At 37.9% G+C, this 22454-nt stretch overlaps 1 protein-coding gene across 1 annotated transcript; it reads left to right on the forward strand.

The window, feature by feature from the left end:
* Nucleotides 1–10424: 10424 nt before the first annotated feature.
* On the forward strand, nucleotides 10425–10859 carry LOC131858889 (uncharacterized). Its single transcript, XM_059212363.1, has one exon. The coding sequence runs from the start codon at nucleotides 10425–10427 to the stop codon at nucleotides 10857–10859; it is 435 nt and encodes a 144-aa protein (XP_059068346.1).
* The last annotated feature ends 11595 nt before the right edge of the window (nucleotides 10860–22454 follow it).

Here is a 22454-nt window from a genome sequence, read left to right on the forward strand (position 1 = left end):
AAGTTCGATGATAAAGTATGTCTGGATATTTATACGAGTGCTTTTGGCAAGAAGATGGGTTTCTTATTGAGAAACAAAGAACCCAAAACTTTTTATGAAGCCTTTAACACAGCTAGGGAAATTGAAAATAATTTGAAATTTGGGATCTCAAAGAGACTTGTATCTATTGTTTTTTCTTGCCAAAACACCTTCAATGGTGAAATACCATGTGAAGCTAAAAAAATCATTCCTTGTCAAGGTGCATCAAGCTCTGCTATTCAAAATGGTCTTGTTGATGCATGTGATTCAAATTTAAATGAGAGTCAAGAATATCTATTGTCAATGCTAGTTGTTTCTCACAGTAATGATGGAATGATCAGTGGGAAACTTTGTGATAATGTTGATACAGAGATAGATATATATAAAGGATATGTACCATTTGATTTGTATGTCGGTTATGTTGATTATGTGACTACAAATTATGAAGTAAATCATGCATCTCCCAAGGATAATGATAATGAAAATAATGATGGTGGTTACCATCGATCTTTATATGTTGCTGATGTATTTGATGTTGAAATACCAAATACTAAGGGACACTAAGTGTTACCGATTATGTAAGTGAAAATGTGCAATGTGATGTAAATCAGATTTTGACTAAGTCTGATAAAACTGAAAATGAAATTGTGAATGATGTTGATAGTGTTCTCAATGCAAGTATACCCAGTGATGAATGTGTTTCAGAATGGAGTGGTGCTGCTGATTATGAGGACACTGAGTTCAATTTTCAGCACCTTGAAGGTATACAAATGAACAATGAAGATCAATTTCAGAATGAGAATGATCTTTGCACAAGTTATTCACTTTCTTTTGATCAGCAAGTGAATGCCAGTTATGCAGCTGATGATGGTTATGAGAATTCTTATTATTCATCTTGTGAAGATGATATAAGAGGAGATCAAGTTATATATCTCAGTCATGAATCTGAAAATGAAATTATTTTTGAAGATTAAAATATATGTGAAAATGCGGATAATGTTTTATTTTCAGATTTGAATGAACCTATATTTGAATGCTTTCAAAGTTTTAAATACCATAAAGAGGATGTGAATGTTGATAGTATGCTCAACCCGGATATGGAGTTCTTTGCCTTTGATACTAATGTTCATGGTGTTGATTTCATTAATGAAAATGTTGAAGTTTCCCCTTGTGTTGAACAAGTTTATTATGTTGATGAAGTTCCAAACAACAGTAGCATGTATTGTACAAATTTACTTCATGATGAAGGTAAGAAGCATGGGTTGTGTGATGATTACTTCATACCACAAATGGAAGTTTTTTAGGTGGATGTAAGTTGGAATGAGAAAGACTTAGCTGAGGATTTTCTTCAGCCAGAGGTATGCATTCTTTTCCATGATTGGGATATTAAGAATGCTGATGTATTGAGTTTGATGAACAAGGAGAGTATAGAGTGTGATCAACATAGTGAAGTGTCACATCTGAACCAAACTGTTTGTGTTCCTTGTTTGTATCATTCAATTAGTAATGTCCCTCATTCTATGAATTTGAATGATAATAAGGCATGTGCTAATGAGAATTACAGTGGTGAGAATGAATGTTTTATTTTTGAAATTTAGCATGATGATGCCCTTGGAAATGATAGAGTTGATTGGGATAGTGAAATGTATTGCAGCTTGTGGGAAGGCCTTTGCAGTGATTTGTCTCATGATTTTACTTTTGTTGAAGTAGTGTGTGGCTACAAAGTTGAAAATAAGACAAGAGGTGTGTATACCAATTGTTACAATAGTATGATGGAAGGGTTTGATTATAAGGATTATGATCAGTTGTTATTGGAAGGTGCCTTTGTTTGGATCATAATATCAAGTGATGAGAATCAGATTTTGGATAGAGGTAAATGCTAAAATTGTTTGGGGCAGTTTATAATCAATCATAAGTATGTTTGTATATCTTGTATAGTTGCTTTGCTTCAGTTGTGTGGTTTTCAATAAAGTGCCCTTTTGTTCGGGTAGAATAAGGAAGCCCTTTGTTTTTGAGAAGAGAAGAGATGTTTTCCATTTTTGGGTGGTCTGCTCTACCATAGATTCTAAATTCTTGTGTTGATCTTGCAATCAACCATCTCTAGTCAGAGCCACTATTGGGACTCACTAAATTGAGTGAATTTGAGAGGCCCATTTCAAAAAATTTCTCTGCATTTCCAAATGATCATAAATGAGTTAGTTTGAATGGCCTAGTTAGAGAGAGGGTAAAATGGAGCTAGTTGGTTTTCAAAGGGTAAGGCTTGGGAAATGTGTCCTACACCTTTCATTTGGCTAATGAAGTGTTTAACAACTTTCAAAATCTAGTTTGGATCAGTTGATCAGGTACCCATTTCAAGGGGTGAGTTGAAAGTGCATTTTAGGCACATATGCAGATTTTACCAAGTAGCCTACTTTGAGTGCTTATATCTTTTGCCTTGTTGATCATCATGAATAATTTCAAAGTGCATTGAATTCTATGCATAAAAGTGTGCCTTCGTGCAAAATTTCAAGTCTTTATGAATCCATTTGCTCAGTTTAGCAAGCTCAATCCATTTGCAGTTTGTGTTGTTTGACATGTCCCTGTTTCAGCTGCTAGTCGGAGCCCTGTTTTGCATAAGTGTAAAAGTTGCCTCACTGAGTGTTATGTCATAATGCTTGTTCTGAGCTATTTTTGGTATAAATGAAAAGCTATGTTTCCAATTTCTGTCAATCCATTTGATCAGTTTTTAAAAGGGTTTCTTGAGCCATCTTTTTTGAGTGTTTCGTATTTTCATTGCTATATCACTTAAAGTTGCTATTTTCATGAGCGCACCATTTGCACCCAGTCAGCGTTTTGGTCGAACTGAGTATTCTAAGTTTTGATATTTACTTCAAGGTACCTATGCCTCAGATTTGAGGGTCTACGAAGATCGTTTGATATTTTTAAGAAAGGCATCATGAGTTGCTTGAGCATTGACTCCATCAGGTCCACAGTGTCAACAAAGCCAGTTGGTCATCTTTGACCATTAATATTTCTTCACTCGGGATTCATCTTGAAAAACCGTTTGGTAGAGTTCATGTTTGTATATCAGAGTACACGCCTGTCATTTTGCAAGGTCCAAAAAGGTATTTTGACTAGTTTGAAAATTATATCTTCGCAATTAAATGCGAAAATGTGGCGCAGGCACCTGAAAGCTGCAAAACTCAATTTATTGATCCGAAAATGGTGTCGATTGATTCCAGAGGTATGTTTAAGGTTCGTGAAGCATTTTGAGGGTTAGTTACATGAAAACGAATTTTTTTTAGCCGAACCAACTTTGGAGTCCGACCTGGATAAATGCCTGTGCATTAAATTTTGTGGCAAATTGTTCTTATTTCACGACAATGCAACTTCCCATGCCTTCGTCTTCACATCACCATCATCATTCTTCAAATGATTCAACCTCTTTCAGGGTGAGCAATTAGATTTGAAATGAATCTTCTCATTGCAGTTTACTCTCGAGTAGTGGGTTCAAGAATTGCATATTGTGTTCTAGAAGTATGTATGAGGATAAAGGGGCTTTTATTCATTACTGCATTCATTCCATTGACAATGATAATTTCAGTAATCATGAATTCCATATTCTTCATCAAAATATCTACTTGGGCAGCATGGTTGGAGGAGTAGTGATTAATAATAAGGATTGTATGGTGTTTGGAAGGAGGCAACACTTCCAAGCAAAGGTATGGCAGGTGTAAAATTAAATCTCCATTTCATTTTCCAACATTCCCCTATGTAGAATTGAAGATGGATACTTTGAAGGAGAGACATTTGAATCAATAGTTAATGCCAAATCCTCCATGTGGTGTTGAAGAGGTTGCAGAAACTTTAAGCAAATGCCAGTGGCAGATGTTTTTCCTAGACAATTACAGTCCTCCCTGTGTGAGTAAGGTAAGTTAGATAGTCACGTGAGGAGGGCATGAATAAATTTAAAATTCTACAAGTGCAAACTAGCAGCCTCCTCCCTGCATGGTGTGTGGAGTTTAACATGGAGCATCCCTGGCAGCACTCTCCCTACGTGGTGGAGGACAAGGCAATAACTCCAATGGCAAATGTGAATGGCAGCAAGCTCCTTCCTACCACATGATGGTTGGAGTTGAAGGGCTGCAACTTTCAAACAAGGTGTAGATCCTCCTCCCTCACATACTGTGGTTGGGCAGTAGGACAAAAATTTTCAAGTAAATGCCTCTGGCTGGTGTAAAGCCTAGATTCTACAACCTTCCCAGCATCCTTCCCCACGTGAAACCTCTGGTTGATGGCATTGAAGTTAAAGAAATTGCAGAAAACTTTCAAGCTAATGCAGTTAATAGTTGCAGATCAACCTCCTCCCACATGTTGCATATGGGAAAGGAAATAAACCTCAAGGCATTAAAAGCTCAAACACATGCATTTGGCGCCATTAAAACTTAGGGAAAACTTTCCAAAAATGCATTGCCAGGCAGATGCATATATCCCACATTGGTTGTGAACGGGGAAGTTATGTATTTAAATACAAAGCTCCCCACTAGTATAATGTCAAAACCTCAAGAGGCTTTTGACACAAGGAGGCCAAGTGGTGACCAAGTGGACCCCACCCACGTAGGCATGGTTCCCCCAGGTGAGTTTTGCAAAGATAGGGCGACTTAGCTGGTGAGCACATTGCAGAAGATCCGACGGTGCGCGCGATTTCATGAAGGGAAGATGTGCGAGAGTTAAGCATCGTGAAGTGGCGAAAAGGTTAATCAGTGAGCAAGTTTCATGAAGATCAACGAAGCGCGTTGTTTTTGTGAACTGGAGATGCTCGCTTGTTAAGCATCACAAAGTAGTGAAGGGGTTAAAGAGCATCCAGGTTCATCGAGTTCCGATGGTGTGCACAATTTTGCAGACTAAAGATGCATGCCCGTTACACTTCGCAAAATGGCAAAAAGTGACGTGGCAGGTCCAAGTGGAGGTCCAGCTCGCGGGTCCCGCTAAGGTGGCGGTGACGAGGCAGACAAGTGGTGATAGATGATGTGTCATCCCAGGTGGCACCTAGGTGGACTCCATCAGCGAATCATAAGCTGCCACATGGTAGGGCATCAGGAGTTTAAAAGGTGAAAAATCAAAGTTAATGATATAGTGCAAACTGTAGGAAAAAATTGAAAAATTTAAATGACAAAGGCACATGAGTGATTAATTCGCTCAGAGGGTAATTATTTCCTGAAATATCAATTATTATATATCATTGGAAAGATCTCAGAATGAGGAATCCAGTCATAAAGTTTGTTTCAACAAATCTCAGATGTTTTAGAGAAGTTTCCATGGGAAGGAGAAAGGAAATGAAATTCAGTTGGAAAAAGAGACACTTGGCAATTTTGGTTGTAGACCTAATCTTTTCCCTCTTCTTCTTAGTCTCTATTCTTCTCATTTTGAGAGGATCATCAGAAGAATTTTGTAAGAAAACTTTGGCAAAATATATTTAGGGCTTTTTCTGGTTTTTTGGAAGATTATTCTGAGTTATGTAAAGATTTTGATGAAGGATATCAATACACAGATCACAACATTTTGAGGCTAGATTCCTATTGTCTTCTTGTATGTATGATTGATTTACTAGTTCGGTTAGATAATCTAGGATTGTTTGATTGAATGAGTTGCAAGGCAATTTTATAGAGATGTTTTAGGTTTTTCTCTCAAGGAGGGGGATTAAACATACTTAAGATCTTTTTGATAGTAAATCAGTAATTTTGCTTGAATTTGATAACTGGGTTTAGCATAAAGGTAAAATTTATATATGTCAGGCATATATAAATTTGGTGGTCATAATGATGAAATGTATGCAGGTTTCCTACTTAGAATTCTTATTTAGTCTTAGGTGACTCTAAAGCCTGGGATAAGGCACTGGTATAGTTTTCTAGGTTCTATAACCTTCTTGGAGATCAATGAAAATGATTACAAGTCTTTCTTTTATGTTCAAATTATGTTCAAGGTGATAGGGTTTGCAGAAGTTGACTCTGTTTTTCTGGGAGTCTTCAATCATAGTTGTGAAAAGTAATCACAAAGGGTAAACCCGTCTAAGCTAAGTGAAAGCTTGAAGTGTAGAAGGTTTTGGTATAAACCTTGTTATATGTTGTCTTTTGTTTCTGTTTCCTATTGTTTCTCTCCATAAGCGATAGAGATTTAAGATTCGAGTAGGGAAAACAAAGCAATCAGAATTTGAGACCAACAGAGCATTCACAAGTTCTCCTTCAAGATCTATTTTTGCTTCCTCTGCTTCTTCTCCTTCACTATCACTTCCAAACACATCCTGTCGGTGGGATCTATTTTCGCTACCACTTTTAGATGTGTGCTCCTCATCTTCAGATTCATGAGCCATGAAGAGGTGGGTTCCTTCTTCATCATTGTTGCGGCTGCTAGTGGATCTTGCTTCATTATCTGCACATGTATCTACTGCATTGTTCTTCTCATTCTCACAAACTGATCCAGTGGTGCAGGGTTCATTTCCATATAGCTTCCTTAGTCTATCCCATAGACTCTTTGATGATTTTTACTTATCTACCTGTGAGGAGACATCACTGGTGAGCCCACTAAATATAGCCTTCATGGCTTCTTTATTGCACATGCATCTTCTTTCTTCTTCAGATCCGATGGGAGGACTGACATTCTTAGGGAGACCATTAACTACTAACATCCATACATCAAACCCTAGAGAGAATAGGTAGACTTCCATTCTACAACTCCAAATGGAATAGTTTGAACCATCAAATATTGGAGCAGGGATTGACACTAAACAAACCATTGTATCCTTAAGACAAAATCTACCCAAGCTGGAGAAAGCTCATTTGACTAGGAACCTATGCTCTTATACCAATTGTTAGACACAATGCACCACTAAGAGGGGGGTGAATCAGTGTTTCTCAAACTTTTCCCTTCTAACTATTCTATGTGAGAATATTGGTTAGGGGATCTAACAGAAAGTAGACTTACCAGTTAGTGGGGAGACCAATTCAAATGCAAACACACTCAAAGGGACAACACATAACACTAGTACGTACGAGGAAAACCCAAGATGGGAAAAAAATCAATGAGCAATGTTGTTGGAGCCTATTGCTCCAATCTAACCAAACAATGAATCTTTGTTACAATGTTTAGGGCTACAACCCAAAAAGCTACAACCCCTGATTTAGGGCACCAACCCAAGGAGCATCAACCCCTGATTTAGGGCACCAACCCAAGGAGCACCAACCCCTAAGTGATTTATGGGCTACAACCCAAAGGAGATACACCCTCTGCACTGAGCTACAACTCAATGATCACAATAAACCTTAAAATACAAAAGTAGTCATACTATTACAAGTGAATCTTGTAACCATTTCATATACCTTACTCTGTCGGTGAGACAACTTCTTTGCTACATTGGTGCACCTCTCTCTCTGCTGTTGTATTGCCAATAAACTCTAGCGGTTCACCTTTCCTCTATTTTACTATACTCGATCTCCTCCTCACTTCTTTGCTCTTTACCGATACTATACTCTATCGGTTCTATGTCTGCCTTCTCTATAACTTCCTTCACTTCTGCTCTGTCGGTATGGACACTATCGGTTTTGCACTAGTACTAGTTGAACACTTCAACTTGGTTCTCCCTCACACTTAGTCTCTTCTTAGATAGTAGTTGTGCACTTGACTGATTTTGTCTCACATGCAAAAGTGACACTTAATCACTTCACAAAAGCACTATCTTCTTCTATTTAGCAGCCCTATCAATATCTTTGGCTTGCATATTTATAGCCTGGTTTTCCCTCCAAAAGCCAATTCAAATCTCAAGCATTTAGGGTTTCCTTATCAACCTCAAGGCAAACAAAATCCAATCAAATCTTGTCTGATCTAATCTCCTAGACAACAAACTGTACATCTTCGGCATTAACGCGCCTTCCAATACATGTCTTCTAATCTTAGCAACCACGACCTTGTCTCTCAACCTACCTCTGTCAAAATGCCATTAATGTTTCTGCTTTTTCCTTCTCAAGGTCCTCTCACAATCTGATCTTCTTGCTAAGATTCAGGTGCCAACAACTCCTTGATTTGTCTCTGTCGCTCATTCTTCCTTGAGCCGCACTCTTATGATCTGATCCATAAATCACGAGATCCATATTAAATGCATACTTGTAGAAACACCTATCTCTACACGGCACTCCACCGACCTCTGCATGCTTGCCACTTCATCTCCATGTGGCTTCCATGTTGGCATCCTTGTCTGCTTGAACAACTATGTCGGTATGGATTGGATCACCGACCAACTCCATTACCGGGTTCATCTACAGGTATACTAACCCTGTCGGTTAAACCCTCAAACCTGTTTGTCATCAACCTTAAATTATGCTTCTCTTCTGGTGAACTACTCAATCAGTCAACACTCTTCCTAACCTTCCTTATGCACATCTTCATGAGATGGGGAGTCTTCTTCATCTGCACCTTGTCCATATTACCGATGAACATTCATACTGGTAAAACCTCATGATGACACCATGTCATCAACCCTCAATAGAATTTGTCTTCAATCAGGCCATTTTCCTTTATCTGCATCTACTCAACCTTGCCTTCTCCCTTATTAGCTCAAACCATATCACAACCGGTTTGTCAAAGTGAAAAACTCATCACTCTTCATCTGTACCACCATCTCAACATGACTTCTCAATCAGTTCAGTGCATATCCCTGATTTCATGCACTCGAGGCATTCCTTTGATTCACCGGTAGATTCAGTGTGAGCCTTCAAATGCCTGCCTTTGCCTCATCTACCTTATCTCATGGAACTATAATGCACACCATGTATAATAGGAGATAAGGTCCACTTACCGGTTTTAGTGATTCCTTGTCATCTACATCCTGCAATTCACTCATGTGACTTCCCTATTTGTGCAACGCATTTTCAAACAAGCACATGTGATCAGGTGTGGTCTTATTCACTATGAGTCATATCTTCACATGGTGACTGCATCTTCATCTGGTGGGAGTCTTGTTGTTCTACAACCTCACATCATACCTGTGGACCTTTTCATTCTTCTCCTCCAGTGTTGATTTGATTTACATAAGATTTTGCCTCTTCATCCCAAACAACATCTAGGCACCTTGCTCATCCTTCTTGTACACTGGTCATGACCTTTGGAGGCTGACAACCACTCACTAGTTTGATCTAACTTCTCCATGTCAACACATTACTTACCAGTTGACATCCTTTCCTTACTGGTGATACACCATACCTATAACCTTGTCCTTTCATTCACACAAGTTAGACACTAACTTGTGTACCGATGACACCAGTGGTCATTTCTCTGAATGGCATTCTCTTCTTTACCTTACCAGTGTTCTGCAACATAAGGTGATATCAAAGAAATCCCAACCTGTATTCTACCATGATAGTGTTCCACATACATTTCTCATACCAGTAGTCATCCCATACTGGTTGACATCAATGACATTACAATGCCAACATATTCCTCGTGACCTCAATAGACTCATGGAAGCCCACTCCCCCTACTCAAACAAAAAGGCTCACAAAACAAAATTTGGCTAACCAAGATAGAAGATCATAATTGCACAAGAAACAATATCATATACCACATAGGTCACATAGACCACACAACATCATAGAGAAAAGAATCCATAGCAAGGCATCACTCCTCTTGCAACAATAAATATAAACAATTAACGCATCAAAATATTACTTCAAACATTCAAGAATATTTAGAAAACATAGGACAACCTCTAGGAAGACCTCTTAACAGACTGAAAATCCAAGAAGATCAAAATGAAGCTCCACAAGATAAAATAAACTAGACAACATAGAATAGCATAAATTTCTAGCAGATTAGCACATATGAGCATTAGATTAGCACTTTTGAACATTTATTCAATGCAAATGATTGACAAACTAGCACATATAGAAAACAGTTTAGTGCATACAATAAATGTTTTGCCACATTCAACAACTATTTTAGCGTATATGATCGACAGTCTAGCGCATATAGAAAATAGTTTAGTGCATATGACATAATAAGTAGCGCATATGACACAGATCACAAAATTTACCCAAACGAACTAAGTTACAACTTCAAATTAAAAATCAGGGAGAAAAATCTAAGTCCCGAAATCAGACTGAAAAGTGACCGCCAACCAATACCAAAAGAAAGGCGTAAACAAATCAAAATAACATAGAACAAATAGGATGGTGGACTTTATGGGAGGACGGGAGCGGCAACCGGGAAATTCAAATTTCAAACATGGGGATGGCAAACTATCTATGACTGGTGCTCGAGATCATGCAAGTTCCTAGGCATCCTAGGGTTCTAAGGGGGACAAGGCAACAATCAAATCAGTGGAAGATAAAGATTCCAAAGTTGGGGACCCACATGATAGAGGTAAAGTAAAGAAATGGATGGCTCTATTTGGAGTCAGGCCTTCGGTGCAATCTGGTCTTCCAGAAGTTAAAAATCTTTCTTATCCGGCGACAACGGTTTTTGCTATATTTGTGCTGGATAAGCTGGTTGATTTCTCTATTTCTGGCCTAGCTATGACTTTGGTTGGTCATTTTGCTATTTTTAGACCTAACATCAATGTCGTAAGGAACTTTATAAGGAGAAAATGGGTTCTCAAAGGCCAAGTGGATGTGGCAGCTTTGCCTAGGGGATTTTTCTCCTTTGCTTTTAATAATGAAGAAGATTTGAAGAAAGTGCTCTGTGAAGGTCCATGGATATCTGGCAAGTCAACTTTGGCTTTACAGAAATGGGCTCCTAACTTACCATTGGATGATTCCTTTTTTGTGGTGGCTCCAGTGTGGATGTGTCTTCCTGGTCTTCCATTGGAGTTCTAGAATGAGGAGGTTTTTAAAGGGATTGCAGGCTCATTCATGGAACTCCTGTCAATCGACCCGATGACTACAGCCAAATCTAGGTTGGTTTTTGCTTGTATTTGTGTTAATGTTAATCAAATGATGGATATGCCTCAATCCATTGAGATTTTGTCTAAACTAGGGAAATGCACCCAAGTGATTGAATATGAATCTCTCTTGTTTGTGTGTTTTCATTGTAAAAAGTTCGGTCATTGGGCGAAATCTTGTTCGTCCAAGAAGGGTAAGAATAGTAAAACTGATAGCAATCTGAAGTAGAAAGGGCAAATGAAAGGGAAAAATGATGTTCCACCTTCAGAAGTTATCCCTGAGAAGGAAGCGACCGAGTTGGAAAATGAGGAAAAGAAGGGTATGAACAATAACAAGGAAAACTCTGATTGTGCCTACTCTAATAGTAAAAAAGAAAGTAACAAGGAGGATGAGAATGGTACCGAAGACCTAGCTCGAAAGACTGAATCTGCAGATTTGAAGCTTGATCTTATCATCCAGGGTAAAGCTAATGATTTATCCAATGATGATGCTTCAGCTTCATCTAATAATAAGGAAATCAAGGAAGACTTTAATGAAGCTCAGGACTATAATATCTCAGAAACGGTGCCTTTGTTGTTATTAACCAATGGAAGTCCTAAGAAGATTGGAAATATGATCTTGAACTCCTAATGTATAGCTCCTCCCAGAAGCATGGAGATGGTGGGTCATGAGGGAAATCCTAGGATTTCTGGTATTAAAGAAGGCCAATCAAATAATGGAGGACCCAATGGAGGTATTTCAACCAGAAGCGAGAACAAGAATGTTGCAGATGTTGGAAGTCAGAGCAAAAAATAGGGGAGACCCTCTTTAAAGAATTAGAGGGAACAAGAAAGCTGGAAGAACCATGCTGATGGAACACATAGTTCCATTGAGTCAACCTTATCTCTGGTTAAAGTATGAAGATAGTTTCATGGAATATCAGAGGGTTGAACACCCCCCCACAAGTAGGATGTGCTGCATAATATTGTTAGAGATCATAAACCAGATGTATTTCTTATTCAGGAAACTAAAATGTGTAAGGATAAAGTGGAAAGAATTAGAATTTTCAAAAATAATGGAGTAATTGGAACAAGCTCTGAGGATACCTTTGTAGGCACCAGTATCTTTTGGAATCAAAATTTTATAAAAGGTAAGGAAATTGCTTCAGGGGTTAATAGGACCTCTGTTTTGCTTGAGCATATTAAGGATAACTTTGTTTGGGTTATCTCTAATATCTATGCGCCAAATTCTAAAGCTGGAAGAGCTAAATTTTGGAGGAGTCTGGTAGAAGAGAGACAAAGTTTTTATGATAAAAGCTGGATGATTATGGGAGATTTCAATACTTCTTTAAAAGAGGATGAAAAGATGGGAGGCCTTCCTTTGTAGTTAGAGGGAAGACAAGATCTTATGGAATTTATTAATGATCAAGCTTTGATGGATGTGGATCTCAAAGGGATTAATTATACTTGGACCAATAGAATAACTAGCCCTGGTCTCATTAAAGTTAGGCTGGATAGGTCCCTAATCTCTTCTGATTGGCTCTCTAAGTATAATTGTTCTTTGGCATCTATCATTAAGATTGGTTCTGATCATTATCCTATCTCTTTCATTGCCAATTCTACTTCCTCACAGCGTAATTTCCCTTTTAGATTTGAAAAAGCTTGGTTTTCCCACCCCTCTTTGGAAAACTTTGTTTCTGAATGGTGGAATTCAGAGGTTGAGTGTACTGCTTTATTTAGAGTTGCCAAAAAGCTTAATATTATCAAAGCCAAAGTCAAAATCTAGAATAAAGAGACTTTTGGAGATATCTTTAAAATGAAAGCCAATATTAAGATAGATATTAAAGAAGTTAAAGATAAAATTCAAGTGGAATGTCTTTTTGAGGATTTGAGGAATGCTGAAAGTGCGCTGCTTTCCAAATACCATGAAATTATCTCTAAGGAAGAAACTTTTTGGAGACAAAGATCAAGATCGTTGTATTTGAATGAAGGTGATAAAAATACCCATTTTTTCCACATGACTACTCTTAAGCATACAACGGCCAATAGGATATCCAGTTTATCTAACAATAGGGGGATTTTGTCATATGAAAATGAAATAAGAAAGGAAGTTGTGGGTTTCTTTAGTAATCTTTTGGGAGGTGTGGATTCTTCGGATATCAGAAATCAAGACCTTCTAGCTCAAGCTATCCCTTCTATTTTAAATGAGGATGACAACAAAAATCTCTCTAGGATCCCTTCGAATAAGGAGATCAAAAAGGCTGTGTTTTCTTTTCTTGGAGACAAGTCTCTTGGTCCAAACGTATTCCCTATGTTCTTTCAATTTTTTTGGAATAATGTGGAGATTGACATTTGTAATGGAGTTAAATAATTCATTGGATCTAGATAGATTCTAAAAGAACTCAATGCTACCTTTATTGTCCTCATTCCTAAGATCCTTGGAGATGATTCTCTCAATAAGTTTAGACCTATCAATCTTTGTAACTCGGTTTACAAGATAATATCTAAGGTGCTCACTTCTAGAATGTTGGATATCCTCCCTCGCATTATTTCTACCAAGGAAAATGGGTTTATCCTTCGTAGACAAATTATGGATTCCATCATTTTGATGCATGAGAATATTCATTCTCTATCTGTAGCTAAAAAATAGGGCTTTTTTCTTAAGTTGGTCATCAAGAATATGACAGAGTGAATTGGCAATTCCTTTTCAGAATTATGAAAGCTTTTGGGTTTGGAGAAAAGGTGATATAGTGATGTTCTTAGTTGATTGGTACTACCTCTTCTATAGTTATTATTAATGGATCTCCATCTAGTTTCTTCAAAAGTTCTAGAGGTCAAAGACAGGGGGATCCTATCTCTCCTATCTTGTTTACTATCCTAGCAGAAAGTTTGGGTAGATTTATTATGAGAAGTGTGGAGGAAGGAAAACTCAAAGGCCTTAAGCCTTCCTCATCCAACTTAACCTGCACTCATGAATGGTTTGTTGATGACTCTATTACCATGGGAGAAGATACCATAAGAGAAGTAAGAAATATGAAGAGTGTCATGGATTCCTATGAAGCTGCTTCTGGGCAAAAAATAAATTGGGATAAGAGTTATTTGTTCTTCATCGACACCCCTATGGATAGACAAAGAAGGATTGAAAGGATCCTTGGATGTAAAATTTTTGAGTTTCCTTCTACTTATTTGGGTCTCCCTCTATGCTTAAAGCCTTCAGAGAATTTCTAGATGAAGCTAGCTGATAGATTTAATTCCAAACTAGCTCGGTGGAAGGGAGCCTCCTTAGCCAAGTGGGTAAGGTGACGATGCTTAAGGCTACTTATCTATGCCATTAGTCTATTTAAAATCCCTAGGAAGTTTGCTGAGGCCATTGAAAGAAATAAAAAAAAAATCTTATGGTCAAGAGTGGAAGATAAAAATAGAATCTCCCTTATTGTCTGGAATAAAATTTGCACTCCTAAGGCTTTTGGGGGTGTGGGAATAAGGAACATTATGACTATGAATAATCCCTTGTTAGATAAACATAGTTGGAGAATGAAAGGGGAGGAAAGGGAATGGAATTCCATTGAGAAAAAGAAATACCTTCACATGCAACTGTTTGATGAAGAATTTATGGATAAATCCTTTCTTGTGGAAGGCTCTACAATTTGGAATGTTGTTCAAATGACCAAAGTTTGGGCTACTGCTGGAAGAAAGTGGAAACTGGGGAATGGGAGAATTATTAGATTCTGGGAGGATAGATGGCTTATGGATAAACCGTTGGAGGAAATCCTCATTCTTAATGACTGGAAAGACTGGTTTAAAAGCAAGTATGGAGACCTTGTTAGGGACTACTAGAGAAATGGTAAGTGGATTGAGTTTAGCCAGTTTTGGCCAGGCTTAAGATTTTTGGAGACCTTGTTGTCTTCCAAAATCTTCATGAAGCATTCTAAGGATTGTATGATTTAGAAGCAAACTTTTGATGGGAGATATTCTGTGTCTTAGGCTATCTCTATTTATTACAAAGTTCTGGAAGAGATTCCTCTATGGGCGAAAGTGTGGATAAAGAAGTTGACTCCCAAAATTAATATCTTCTTTTGGATTTTTATCCAAAATAAGGTGCTAACCCTTGATAATCTCCATAAGCGTGGATTTTTTTTTCCTAATAGGTGCTCTCTTTGTTGTAGGGAGGAGGAGTCTTCCTGCCATATCCTCTACCAGTGCAATTTCAGTCGGGATATTTGAAATATTATTCTTAATAAGTGGAAGTTGAGCTGGGTTTTCTCGAACTCTCTGGAAGAGTTCTGGCAGCAATGGTATTGCCCTAGCTCTAATTCTAAGAATGTTGAGCTTTGGAAACTTATTCTCCCTATTGTCACCTGGAACATCTGGAAGGAGCGTAATAACATGATTTTTAGGAAAAAAGGTGCAAACCCTGAAGTGGTTGTGGATAAAATCTACAGAGGGATCCATGAATGCTTATATGGAATTGATACTGGTTTATCTGCTAAAGAAGACTTTAATGAAAGATGGAACCTTTCCAATAGTAGAAACAACAAGGATAAAGGTAGAGATGGTTTTTTCTGGTGCTTTCCTTCCCACAGATGGATCAAGGCCAATTTTGATGGGGCTTTTAAGGGAAATCCTGGAAATGCTTGTTATGGGGGCATTGTCAGGAATTTTGCTAGAGGTTGCCTTGTGGCTGTTGCTAGCCCTTTGGGTAACCAAACTAGTCATTATGTTGAAGCTTCGGCTGCCCTAAATACTCTCATTATAGCTAAAAGTCACAATCATGACAAACTATGGCTAGAGGGAGATTCTCTTAATATTATTAAATGCCTTAAGGGTGAAGTTGAGCCTTCGTGGTCTATCAAAAAATATCATTTTTAAGGCCAGAGAAATTATTACTAGCTTTAAATCTATTATTATTGAGCATGATTTTAGGGAAAAAAATGTTGCAGCAGACGGTCTTGCTAACCTTGGCATTATTTCCGAAGAACAAAGAATATGGAATGGTGAAAATAATATTGATTTCAATATTAAAGATCTCATTAGAAAGGACAGAATTATGGGGAAAGAAGGATTGCATTTTAATCATGGTAGTATTAATGACCAATCATCAAAACTTTAGAAAGGTAATGATAGCTTGTCAGAAGGGCAGAGTGTCAAATAAGAATATTAAAAAATTGCATGCTTTGTGGGTGTGTATTTTCAAGAATCCAAGTGTCATCTGGAAGATTGCTTTGAAGTTGTAGAAGCAGAAAAATTGCATAACGAATTCAAGAATGGGAGGTGATCTTAGAAGAGAGGAACCTGATAATATTTCTAGATGGTAGGAGATGCCTAAGGTATTGACAAAGCTGGAGAAGGGTTTCATGATGCCATTCAAGGAAAAACTAGTGGATTATGACAAAAGCAGAGTTATCCTGGCGGTTACTAGAGTGACTAAAAATTGGAAAAATGGTACTTTCAAAATCCATGGTGTCAAATTCAAGTTGGATGCGGACCTCATCATTACAGTCATAGGTATGCTCCATACTAGCCTCAATTTTTTTAGGGACCTGAAAGTCTCCAATAATTTTGTGAATCTATTTCCATGCAAAGATAAGGAGAGAGTGAAATTAGGCAAAGTGTCTGGGGGTATTATGATGCCTCTAATATTAAAAAAAATTGGGTTTTTGTGCTTGATGCCATTATGGAGTATATCACTATGGAGGGTCATTTCACTAGGGTCCATACCTATCAATTTATGCTTCTAAACCACTTTAGGCATGAGAAAAGGGTGTCTCTAACCTATTACCTTTTCAAGTCCCTATCGCGCTCATTGAACAAGCATAGTAAGAACCTGGTGCAGGAGCACCTAAGCACCTGAATGCTCAAATCCTAGCAGGTATAACATTTTATTGCAAATTAAGCATGTGTGTTTATTTTATGCTTCTAGTAGGTTTAATAGGTTTTTTTTGTGGTGTAATAAGGTTTGGAACTCATTTTGTTTAAGAGTTTCCAAGATTTTTGGTTTTTGCTCAGTAGGCCAAAAATTATCAATTTGGGGTCCAAATGAGCATTTTTTGAATTTTTGATGTTGTAAAGCCGTGAAAGGAATTGGAGAATGTTTATTTAGTGTTTCTAATTGATTTTGAGTCATTGGTTTGAGTGCCAAGTCACCGGAAGTCAAAATGCAATTTTTGAGCAACAAAAAGTTGTCAAAAAGTTGTCAAAAGCTGTCAAAAAGTGGTTTTTGGTGGTTTTGGTTAGTTCCAGCCTGTACCTATCAATACAAGGGCTTCAATAAGTTGGCACATGTATAAAAACCATGTTCCAATCATTGTATGGGTTGTTCATTTTGGAAAATTAAGAAAAATACTTGTTTTGCTCTTGTTTTCTGTGAGTTTTATCTAGTTTTTTGCACTTTTGAGAGTACAGTCCGTACCATGGCTCCATGAGTCCGTAATACTCCTATTTTTCATTGGTGTGGTCTCTCTTGATGTTTGAGTAGTGATCTCTGATCTTTTCTTGGGGTTTGGAACAAGTTTTGTTTGAAGTGCTCTTGAGAAAGGCATTGTTTTGTGGTTCCAATGGAAGATCATTCATGGTCCAACTAATTTCTTCAACGTCTCTTCATCCATGGCTTTGAGGGAATTTTTTGGATCTGTACATACTATACCATACATCCATTTTCCTTTTCTAGCAATGTACAAGTGTTTGTAAACCCATGGCAAGTATGTGAAGTGATCAACTTGGCTTGGGTATTCTTAATGTTGTGTGAATGGTACTTTGCTGTTCATAGCACTGTACTTTGAAATTTTGAAGTAGACTTAAGTTGGCAAGAGTTATTATTGCACTTTACCATCCTTGTCTCTCTCATGACTTGGTTGGATGCAAGAAGAAAAGGTGTAAACAGACTGAAAGACAGTGTGTCACTGTTTCACTATTAAAACCTCAGTGCCAACCTCCCTCAAGGATAGCATGGAATGATGGATTCCTCTCTTTGCATCATGGGAATGTATTTATAAGTTTTTTTTAATGTTAAGAAGGCAAGGAATACAATTTGATTGTAAAGGACCTAAATAAGGATCCTAGGACAGCGTATTCTCTGTCACAGTTTTATAATGTTGTCATGTCTCGTGGCATCTTTTAAGTGTGCAAACTTGCAAGATCTCTGAAGGGGCTATATGCATATTTCTATCATTCCTTTAACACCTTCTTGTAGGCCAAGGACAGAGTGAAGAAGCAATAAAAAAAAACCAAGAAAGAAAGTTGAATCAGTTAATGCTGTCAAAGTGCAGTGTAGGCAGATGAATGAATAACACTCATAATAAAGATCTTTTCCTATTTGTTTGCAGGTTGTTCCAACTCATGACAAGGCATAGTTGCATCTATATTTGTTAAAACTTCATTTTATTTGCTTAACCAATGTTGGAAATGTATGTAAAACCTTGAAAAGTTTCTGTCCCAATCATCTAGACTGTTATTTCTATGAAAGGGCAATAGTATGGTACTTGTTTGACATAATGGAAATGTTATAAGATGGATTTTGGATCCTTGGAAGTGTTTGATATATGTCATAGCAAGGTATAAAACATTTAATTGGGTCTAGTATCATGGAGAAGACTTTCAAATTGGAAACCCTCACTAAATTCCTCAAAAACCCTTGAAAAGTGCCTATTTTGTGGGACAGTCCTCAAACAGTCCGTACACTACTTGCCATAGAAAAAATCGTTGATTCTTCATCATCAATAGACCACATCTCCAAGGGTTTGTCATGAAGTTTAACAGGTTGAACAGGGTGAACAAATTTCACTATAAACTAGGGTTAATTCTAGTAGCCTTTTTGGAGCAATTTTGACAATTTCATGAAATTGGTAAGGAAGGGGAAGCAATTGATTGTTTCAAACTATCAAAACTGATAAGTTAAGACTTGAGACACCCTACTACATGCACCATAGCATTTCATTAAGTCATTTGATCAAGATGGCCTTTTGAGCCTAGAAGTTGCCTTGAGTAAACCAACATTCTTTGCATCCAAATTGGATATTTTTCACTATTGAAAGGTGAAGGACAGTCATCATACTTTGCAGACCTGTCTAGATACTCAATCAACACATTAATATGATTGAAATCCTTAAAGGTGCAAACAAGGTTAGGTAAACCATGGTTCTCCAACAGTTGCCCATTCCTGGAAGAGAGGAGATTCAGCCAGTTGGACAACCAAACTTGTTCATTTTTGGTGACACTCAAGAGGACCTCATTTCAAACTTGAATGCCTTAGCATGGAAGGTAAGGAGGAGTGATGTCCAATACAATAGGGTGCAAGTAGTTTTGAATAGAGAGGAGGAGATAGGAGAAAGGTTTAGAAGAATCCCATTTGTGCCTAGGGATTGATTTGGGAAGCACATTGAGAACAAAAGCCCACCAACCTCAAAGAAGACCAACTTCCTCTATACCTCCTCATCATAGTGGTATCAGAGCCAATTAAGATTTGGGTTGAGAGATTAGCACATGTCAGGTAGTGAGTCAGTGGGAGACAACACCGACAACATAGTGACCAATGCAGAGTTAGCAAAGAAGATGGAGGATCAGGGTGAAGAAAATAGACTCCTTAGGGAAAGATTACAACAACTCGAAAGAAAGTTGAACCAAGTAGAAGTAAAGACTAAAGAAGTCAGTGAGAGAGTAGAAAATGCTGAAGATAAGAAGGAAACCTTAGAGGAAGAAGTCCTAGAACCAGATCCAATCTTGGATAGAGAACAAGAAACCATTTTACAAGCTTTGAAAGCTTTGACTGGAAAGGCCCTAGATGGAGTGTCCCTTTTTAGTGGTAAGATGGAACCAGAAGCACTAATGGAGTGGATAGTGGGTCTAGAGAATCACTTTGAATGTGATGGCATTACTGAAGAACAGAAAGTGAAGGTAGCCAAATCCAGAATGAGAGGGGCAGCCTTAACCTGGTGGAAATTCATCCAAGAGGAAAGGGTGAAAGAGGGAAAGAAACCCATAACCACCCGGAAGACAATGGTAACTAAGATCAAAGACACCTACATGCCTGAAGATTATGAAATCCAGTTGCATAGGAAGAGACAAAACTTGAGGCAGAAAGACCTAGATGTCAGTAGTTACACTGAAGAATTCCAAAAACTAAGCCTTAGATCTAAGGTACAAGAAGATGAAAATGTCAGAGTAGCTAGGTATCTCAATGGATTAAGATGGAATATTCAGGAAGAGTTAAGCCTATGGTGTCCCAACACATTACAGAAGTGTTATCAATTAGCACTAAAGGTAGAAGAGAGAAACAAGAAGAAACAAGAACATAATGGTAGAGGCAGAGGCAGAGGAAACAGAGGCAGTCATAGAGGTAGTTTGGGGGGAAGATACATAGATCATAGGTCCCAGGGAGAGTCTAAGCTTATTGAACAAAGCGGGGATTCTCAGAGCAGACCCAACTATAGGGGTAGGGGATCAGGCAACCCAAGAAGGGGTAGATCTAATGGACCTAGAAGAGGTTCATACTTCTCCACCATGAAATGTTATAACTGTCAAAAACTAGGCCATCCAGCATATAGATGCCCAGAAAAGCCAAGCTCATCTCAAGGAGGTGATAAGAGAGTCCATTTTGTGCAAGAGGAAACCACACCAAATCAAAGGTGTCTACCATCAAAAGAAGGGGAAAACCTCATGATCAGGAGGATCCTCATGAAAGAGCCATCTCAAAAAGATATGTCTCAAAGGAAAGCTCTTTTTAGGATCAAATGTAAGATCCAAGGAAAGGTGTGCAAAGTTATCATTGACTCAGGATCAACTGATAACATCATATCAGAAGACGCTGCTACAAAACTTCATCTACCTAGAATACAGCACAATGAGCCCTACAAGGTCACATGGTTGGAAAAAGGGTAGCATGTATTGGTGAGTGAACAAACATGGGTAGAGTTTAACATAGGTGAGTACCAAGATAAGATTTTGTGTGATATACTACCTATGGATGCTTGTCATTTGCTTTTAGGAAGACCTTGGCAATTTGATAGGAAAGCACAATATGATGGTGAAAAGAACTCATACTCATTTTTCAAGAATGGTATCAACTATAAAATTCAGTCCATTAATGAAGGAAGTGAGGGCAGCAAACCACAAGTTCCCAACACTTTTTTAGTTGCTGAAAAGGAGTTCATTCATACCCTAAAAGAAGGTGATGGCATAGGTTTTGCATTGGTAACTAAACCAGTTGATGAAAAGAAAGAAAAGAAGATAGAAATCCCAAATGAGGTGCAGCAACTTCTAGATCAGTTTAAGTCAATTGTAAATGATGGTCAACCAACCTCTCTACCTCCTCAGAGAGCCATTAGCCACCAGATAGACTTCATCCCAGGTGCATCCTTACCAAACAAAGCTGCTTACAAAATGACACCTGAACAAAATTAGGAAGTGGCAAGACAAATCCAAGAGCTATTAGACCAAGGAATGATTAGAAAAAGTATTAGTCCATGTGCAGTACCCACAGTGTTAGCACCTAAGAAAGGTGGGGCTTGGAGACTTTGTACAGATTCAAGAGCAATAAACAGGATCACAATCAGGTCTAGATTCCCCATTCCTAGGATAGAAGATCTTATGGATTGTTTAGGGGGAGCAAAATATTTCAGTAAGATAGACCTAAAAAGTGGTTATCATCAAATCCATATCAAAGAGGGGGATGAATGGAAAATAGCTTTCAAGACAAATGAGGGGTTGTATGAATGGCTAGTCATGCCATTTGGGTTAAAAAATGCACCCAGTACATTTATGAGATTGATGAATGAGGTGTTACATGACTTCATAGGCAGGTTTGTAGTTGTGTACCTTGATGACATCTTAATTTTCAGTCAAACCAAGGAAGAACACCTCCAACATTTGTAGATTGTCTTACAAAGATTGAATGATGAACAACTTACTATCAATCTAGAAAAATGTGATTTCCTTAAGCAAGAGCTGGTCTATTTGGGTTTTGTTGTTTCAGGGGGTGATTTGAAGATGGATCCAGATAAGGTAGAAGCCATAGTTAATTGGCCAACCCCTAAGAATGCTAGTGATGTCAGGAGTTTTCATGGACTTGCTCAATTTTATAGGAAATTTATTAGAGGTTTCAGTGAAATATGTGCACCTATGTTAGAAACCATTAAGGGTGGTGTGAAAGCGAAATTTCAATGGACAGAAGTAGCCAACAGGGGATTTGAATTTTTGAAAGTCTGGGTTGCCACTCAACCAGTGTTGATTCTACCTAGTTTTGACAAATTGTTTACCTTAGAGTGTGATGCAAGTAATATTGCTATTGGTGCTATTTTGAGTTAGGATAATAGACCTGTTGCATTTTTCAGTGAAAAGCTTAATGATGCTAAGAAGAAATATTCTTCATATGATCTTGAAATGTATGCTTTGGTTCAGGCACTTAGGAAATGGAGGCATTATCTTCTTCCTAAAGAATTTGTGGTTTACACTGACAACCAGGCACTTAGTTTTCTCAATTCATAGGATAAGCTTAGTCATAGACATGTTAAATGGGTAGAGTCTTTGCAAGCATATACCTTTACTTTGAAGCATAAGA

This window comes from Cryptomeria japonica, chromosome 10, assembly GCF_030272615.1.
Source record: "Cryptomeria japonica chromosome 10, Sugi_1.0, whole genome shotgun sequence".
Taxonomy (NCBI): Eukaryota; Viridiplantae; Streptophyta; class Pinopsida; order Cupressales; family Cupressaceae; genus Cryptomeria; species Cryptomeria japonica.